This window comes from Muntiacus reevesi, chromosome 3 (assembly GCF_963930625.1).
Source record: "Muntiacus reevesi chromosome 3, mMunRee1.1, whole genome shotgun sequence".
Lineage (NCBI taxonomy): Eukaryota > Metazoa > Chordata > Mammalia > Artiodactyla > Cervidae > Muntiacus > Muntiacus reevesi.
Window position 1 is genome coordinate 32,478,395 of NC_089251.1, and position 7,556 is coordinate 32,485,950.

The window sequence follows — 7,556 nt, forward strand, 5'->3', positions numbered from 1 at the left end:
GCCTCGTCTCTGCAGTCTCCTCCTATCACCGCCGCCGTTAGCTTCTCGGGCCTGTGCTCTCATTGGTCCTCCCCGCAGTCGCTCTAAGCCAGGAGCGTTCCGAGGCAGCCACTGGGAGTCGCTGGATTCGGTTTTTAAAAAACGCGGCCGGTCAATTGGCGGCGGTGCGGGCAATTCGAACAGCACCCAGCCGGGGCACGCGGCCGGGTCATCCCGGCCCTCCCAGCCTCTTCCCCCGGACCCAGAAGATCTAGAAGGAGCCGCGGGGCCGCAGCCCTGCGCGCCCGCCATGGGCCCGCGCCGGAGCCGCAAGCCCGAAACACCAAGGAGGCGCCCCGAGAGCCCGGCTCCCGCCGCCCGCCGGCCGGCCCCGTCCTTAGGTAACCCGCCACGATCCCTTTTCCTCCGAGCCGGCCTGCCTGCAGCCTGTCTGTGAGGTGGGTACGGACCCAATCCGCGTGCCCATTTCACAGACGAAAAGCTGAGGCTCCTTGCTGATCTGGGATCGAGCCCATTCTCCCAATCCCGGTCCGTTGGCCTTCTTCTACAGGGGGTAAAGCAGCTCTGTCCAGCATCTGCACGGAAGCAAGGTCCAAAACCCGGAGGGGACTGAGGAAAGCAGTTTCGAGGAGAAAGGACTGGCTTAGACATTTTTGATACTAACAGCATGGATTGACTGCTTACCACTAACTAGGCATTATGTTAAACTTTTTATACGAAGTTACTCAAATTTATATTGTGCCCATTTTACAAATGGGACAACTGAGGCTCAGACAGACCTGCTAACTTGAGCAAGGTCACCCAGTCTGTTCCCGCAGACAGGATTTTTTAAAATCAGTGTTTGTGCTTTTTTTCAGTCGCAAAATTATTGGCTACTTTTTGTGACAACTTCACAAAAGTTTTGTGACAACAACAGTTTTACTTTTAGAAGGTGCCTGTTTAGGTATTTGGGTTTGGTGGGGGAGGGGGGGTGTGATTTGATTTTTCCTTCAGTGAGTGTCTGTGTTGGGCCTTAACCGAAGTGCCCTGACTCAACCTGTTCTCTCACCTTATCCTCTTCCAGAGGTATGTGCCTGGAAAGAAGACTGGTCTGTGGTCCTCCGTTTCTGTGCTGTGGTCTGCTGGATGGGAGACCTAACCATCAGCAACCGCTTTACTTGTCTCCTGCTCCATAGCTAAGAGCAGGGAGAAGAAAGTATTATCGGTTATTTGTAGATGTTGCTATAGTGCATAGGATTTTTTTTTTCTTTCCGAAACATAAATAACCTTTGCAGCTAGCGAACTTGCTGAATTCTCTTGTGAATCCTAATAGTCTTTCAGTTGCTTTAATTGAAATTTTCAAGTGAGCTATTATATTATGTGCAAATAATGACTTGAATCGTTTTTTCGTTTTTATACATTTTCTTTCTTATTTTATTGTTACTGAGGCCCTGAGACTAGTGTTGCCTTGTGTCCGTTTCCCCCTCTTCCCAGTGACCCTTCAACTCTTTCCAGTCCGACTCCTCATAACCACTACCCCTGTGTCTAGTGCCTTCGAACTGCTCCTGTCAAGGTCACCAACTACTTTTGTGTTGCCAACTTTATTAGACATGCCTGTGTCCTTCTCTTACCCTGTCTTTCAGAAGCATTCGACACAGTGGGCCATTTCTTCCTCGAAACCTTCCATCCCCCTGACTCCGTGGTACCTACACTTTAATTTCTTCTCAGCGGTTAGTGCCTGTGCCATCTCTCTTGAGCAAGTTGATGTTGGACTTCCTGGGTCTCCTTTTTCTTTCTTTCCCTTCCCCAGAGGAGCTCATCCCTCCTTTTGACTCCAGTAGGACTTAGACTCTGACAGCTCTCACAAGTTTAGCTCCAACCCGGGTCTCACCTCTGACCCACATACCTATGTCCAAGTGCCTTTCTACCCAAGGACTTTGGGGTATGTCGCACTAGTTCAGTTCAGTTCGGTAGCTCAGGCGTGTCCGACGCTTTGCGACCCCGTGGACTGCAGCACGCCAGGCTTCCCTGTCCATCGCCAACTCCCAGAGCTTGCTTAAGCTCATGTCTATAGAGTTGGTGATGCCATCCAACCATCTCATCCTCTCTCATCCCGTTCTCCTCCAGCCTTCAATCTTTCCCAGCATCAGGGTATTTTCCAATGAGTCAGTTCTTTGCCAAACACATCTAAAAGCAAACTTTTGCTTACTCTCCTCCTACCTCTTCATCCTCAGTTTCCCCCATTTCAGTAAAGGGCACAATCTCCCACAGCCAGAAACCTGGAAGAGATTTTTCATCCTATGCCCCATGTCCATCCAATCCAAATGTAAATTCAGGTACTTCTACCGCCACATTGCATCCTAATCATGCCACTTGTTGCCTTCTCTACTCCCACCAGCTCCGTCCAAGCCCCCACCCTAAGCCGGTTATGACATCACTTACACTTTTGTCCCTTTCCAGTACTTTCCTTACATAGGAGCAGGAGTGATCTTTAAATAAAAGTGTGTCATCTCTCCGTCCTGCTTAAAGCTCTTCCATGGCTTCCCGTTACATTAGGATTAAGGTAATGCATGAAAGAGTTGGCATTTAAATTAAGACCCTCAAAAGATCATCACTGAGGGTCAGTAGGACCCTGAAAGGATCATTTATTCATTCATTTAACAAATATTTATGTAGCACTGATCCACTCTTCTCCAGTTGCTGAAGATGACCATAATGACTACGATAGACAAAAATTCCTGCTTTGGGGAGCCTGTTATCTACAGTCTACTATTTGGCTTCCCAGGTAGCACTAGTGGTAAAAAATCTGCCTGCCAATGCAGGAGATGCAAGAGACAGGGGTTCGATTCCTGGGTTGGGAAGATACCCCTGGAGGAGGATGTGGCAACCCACTGCTGTATTCTTGCCTGGAGAATCCCATGGATAGAGGGGCCTGGCAGGCTACAGTCCAGGGTGTTGCACAGAGTCGGACACAACCGAGCATGCACATTTGGCAGTTTGATGGCCAGGTTGCAGTGCACCACCTATTTTCCACTACCTTTGACTCTATGACTCGACTTCTTTGCTCAGGCACGTCCTCCCATTCACCTGCTCGCCGGAGATATAGAATCCTGAAGGAGATCCGAACTCTTCAGAAGACCACACACCTGCTGTTAAGAAAGACCCCCTTCTGCCGCCTGGTGAGCTCCAGGGAGCTTCCCGCCAACCCCTGTGCAACCTCCTTTCTTTAAATTTCCCGGGTGTTGGGTCCCTGTCATCTCTTGCCCAAATGGCAAGGGACCTCTTCTATTATCTAATCAGGGACACTTCAGCTCCTGAATACATGAGCCTGCTGAGGGCAACTTCTCATTCTTTATAAGTTCATTTCTAACCCCCACCACCTTTGAAACTATGCTGTTTGATTTTGTAAAAGGAACTCTCTCATCCAATCAGCCTCTCATCCCTTCTCCTGCCCTAAGAGATTGTCTCCTCCTCTCTCCCCACCACGACCAGGAGAGATTTGCCCATCTCTAACCTCCCTGGAGCTGACACCTAGTAAGGTGTTAGCTACTAGTTAGGTCCCAAGGTTAAGCACCAGGAAGGAATAACAGAAGTGAAGATTCATGGAGACTCACGGAGAGAGTCTATCTTCTCTTGAGCCTCCTTTTCCTCTCTACTCTTCCCCTTGCTCCCCATCCCCGCTCCTTCACAGGCAAGAGAAATATGTGTTCAGTTCACTCGTGGTGTGGACTTCAATTGGCAAGCCCAGGCCCTGTTGGCCCTACAAGAGGTAAGGAGTGGGCCAGGGGCCAGTTGGGTGAGGGGTGAGAATGGGAGAAGGATGAGGCTGAATATCACCTCCTTGAAAAGAGCCACAGGGAACACCCCAAGTCTGGAGGCTGGATTCTGGCTTGGTAGTAGTGGAATTCCCTGGCAAAGTTCAGTCTTGTGCTGTGAACAACCAACCTTTCCTGTAGTCCTTTGAGCCCTTAGAGGCTGAGTTTTTAGCAGGTCTCTCAGCAAAAAGCAGCCCACGCCCCCTCGTCGGTGTCAGTCTTTCTGCTTCTCTTTGTGTCCGCAGGCGGCAGAAGCGTTTCTAGTTCATCTCTTCGAGGATGCCTATCTCCTCTCCTTACACGCCGGCCGCGTCACGCTCTTCCCGAAGGATGTGCAGCTGGCCCGGAGGATCCGAGGCATTCAGGAAGGGCTTGGCTGAGCTCTGGCCACCCGCCCGAGTCTCTGTAAGCATTTCCTGCTCACCAGAGAGTGAGCAGACCTTGAGGGGAGAGCACTCAACTTCCCATCACCAGGGTGGGAGTTTCTCTGAAGGAAGCTTCCTTCTCCATCCTGACTCCTTTGCTGCCTCCTCTCCCCTTTGTTCTCTAAGAAAGCTTTGACCTAGTTTTAACTTGAATGTTTGGGATTCTGTGGCTTGTGTCCTTTTGTACAAAGTTATTTTTCAGTTTTAATTTGGACTTCCCAGTAGCTCAAATGGCAAAGAGTCTGCCAGCCATTCAGGAGACCCGGGTTCAATCCCTGGGTCAGGAAGATCCTCTGGAGAAAGGAATGGCAATCCACTCCAGTATTCTTGCTTGGAGAACCCCATAGACAGAGAAGCCTGGAGATCTAGAGTTCATGGGGTTACAAAGAGTCAGACACTACTGAGCAACTAACGCACACTTATTTTTAAATTAAATAATGACCAGATAAACTGAATCTCTGACAGAGTTCATCCTCTCTGTTTTTCAAGGACCTGATGACCTTGTGGGGTTCTTTTACGGTTGATTTTTTAATTGGAAGGTAATGGCCTTACAGTGTTGTGTTGGTTTCTCTGGTATAACAACGCGAATCAGCCATAATTATATGTATATATCCCCTCCCTCTTGAGCCTCCCTCTCCTCTAGGTCATCACAGAGCGCCAGGCTGGGCTCTGTATGTTATATAGCAGCTTCTCCCTAGCTAGTTAGCATTCACACATGATAGTGTATATATGATGACCTTGTTTTGCTTGAAAGAAAGTTATTTTTGAAAATGCCTTGTTAGTTAATATGATTCCTAAATTTCAGGGTTGATACCAGAGCCCCTGCCTGTAGCCAGGACCAGATCCACGGAGTACAAGGTGTTGCCTGGACTTGCTCTCTTGGAGCAAAGCGTGCGAGTTGCTTTCATAGTTAGTTTTTTTTTAGAAGACTGCATGGTTTTCCTCTGTAACAGAGGTAATATATGAGAGAATCAACACATTCCAGAAATCCTGAGAATAATTTTCAGATGAAGAGACTCTAAGGTTGACTTCACTTTGCAAATTATTCATGTGACTGATGATTTGGAAGACATCAGATTTTTTAGGTTATGGGCAAAAAGGATATTTACTGATTATTTTAAATCTTCTTGTACCATTTAAATTTTTTACCATATATATTTACTTTTATTTAAAACATGATGGAAAAAATAAGAGAAGACCAGTCAGTTGCATGGAAGAGCCTGGTGCATCCAGCGTACAAATCTCTGTCCTTCAGATTGACTTCATCATTAACAGCAGAAGCAAGTTCGTATGTGGACTATACCTGTCAACAGATTATACAGCTTTTCAAAAACTCAATTGGGATGAAAATAGAAAATTGTTAAGGTTTGATGTTCTGGCTCCTTCTGGTAAATTCCTGCCAAAATCATTCAGAAATTCCAACTTGTAGCATTTATTTTATTCTTTATTTGCAAATCATAGAAGATGTATCATAATTTATACTTCAGAATTTTTCATTCCAGGATTTTAAAGAGCCTTTTCAATGTTTTTACAGGTATTTTTATAACTTCCTTATGGAGAGATAATAGAAATAATTCTTAATGGAAAAAATTTGAAGGAGCAAAGTTACTGTTATACATAGATTATACTATGTTTTGTGTGTTAGCCTTAAATCCTTCATTTGGACACTTTGCCAACAGCCACAATTTAAACAAGAGAATTGAGGGGTGTATCTTTGCCTCCAGTGGAGTAGAGAATGAGCCGATAAAATCCTTGCCCTTCTCTTGTAACTGAAAGCAGTTTAAGAGACTTCCAGAGAAATAGTAAGTGCTATCCAAAGACATTTAGGTATTGTGTGTGATGAAAATGATTAGTGAGGGCGGATACTAATAATGATGCGTCAGCCAATTGAATTCAAACTAAAGGGAAGGACCAAGTTCTGTTGTTTGATAAATTTTAACCCTTTATAAAAACCTTTTCCTGTTGAACATCAACTCATTTTTATGTAAACATTGGAATAAAGCTTATCTATGAATACATTTAAAGTTCTTGTCAGAGTGTTATTAAGCAGATGATTATGCATGCATGCAAAGTCGCTTCAGTTGTGTCCGACTCTGTGCCACCCCATAGACGGCAGCCCACCAGGCTCTGCTGTCTACAGGATTCTCTAGGCAAGAATACTGGAGTGGATTGCCATTTCCTTTTCCGTCAGAAGATTATGCTCTTCCTCTAATTTTCTTAAAATTGATACTTCTCTGCTTTCCTAAAATTGTACTAAGCAGGACCCCACTGCAACACATGGTCACATGTCACATTCAAATGCCAGGCAGGATGTGTGCTCAGCACCACAGAGAAACATGTATAGTAACCATACAATAACCTGAGAATATGATGTTACAATTCACTATCAACTTTAAGCACTTACATAGCTGATGTTGTTGGAGTTTTTTGTTTTTTGTTTTCCCTACTTTCTGGGTGATTTCACCAACATCATCTTCTAATCTTTCCACTGAGTTCTTTAAGCTTTCACATAATTTTTTAATATCCAAGAACTCTCTTCATTGCAGTGCGCAGGCTTCTCATTTCAGTGGCTTCTCTTGTTGCAGAGCACCGGCTCTAGGCCCATGGGCTTCAGTAGTTGTAACGCACAGGCTTAGTTGCTCTGTGGCATGTACGATCTCCCCAGAGCGGAGATTGAACCCATGTCGCCTGCATTGGCAGGCGAATTCTTATCCACTGTACCACCAGGGATCCTAGTTCTAAAATTTTTGATTCTTCTCAAAATTGTCATGTCCCTTTTTATAATTTCTAGCTCCTTGTCGAAAATGTCAAACTTGGCTTTTATATCCTTTAACATAGTAAGTTGCTTTGCAGACTATGTAACTCTCATAGACTCGCTATGAATCTATGAATCTGTTTCTATTTATGGCTTCTGTTGATTCTTGCTCATTTTTTTTTCTCTTTGGTGTTGATTACACATGATTGTATGCCTGACACATCTATATGGGGAAATAATTTGAGGCCTAGAATGGTACCTTCCTCTAGAGAGGATTGGGTTTTTTTTCTTTTCTATAGGTGCCTAGAGGCACTAAACATTCAGAACCACCTTCAGTTCAGTTTTAGAGCCCAAGATTTTCTGAACCACCCAGATAATTCAAAGTCAAGGAGCTGTGTAGAAATCGTTTCTCGGGAGGTGGCAGGTGGGATTCAGGATGGGGGGACACATGTATACCTGTGACTGATTCATGTTGATGTATGAAAAAACATCACAATACTGTATAAAGTGTTTATCTGCCAAGTGAAATTAATTAAAAAAAAGAAATTATTTCTCATTCACTTTATTCCCAAGGTATAGGCA

At 45.2% G+C, this 7,556-nt stretch overlaps 1 protein-coding gene across 2 annotated transcripts; it reads left to right on the forward strand.

The window, feature by feature from the left end:
• The first annotated feature begins 201 nt into the window (after nt 1-201).
• On the forward strand, nt 202-6,243 carry CENPA (centromere protein A). Of its 2 annotated transcripts, XM_065928736.1 has the most exons (6): nt 202-380; nt 474-590; nt 3,049-3,158; nt 3,671-3,748; nt 4,040-4,199; nt 5,025-6,243. In XM_065928736.1, exons 1-5 carry the CDS (start codon nt 290-292, stop codon nt 4,172-4,174), a joined length of 531 nt encoding a protein of 176 aa, XP_065784808.1. In that variant the 5' UTR covers nt 202-289; the 3' UTR covers nt 4,175-4,199; nt 5,025-6,243. The 2 variants fall into 2 exon arrangements, with proteins under 2 accessions (XP_065784808.1, XP_065784809.1); XM_065928737.1 differs by lacking the exon at nt 474-590 and having other exon boundaries at nt 210-380.
• The last annotated feature ends 1,313 nt before the right edge of the window (nt 6,244-7,556 follow it).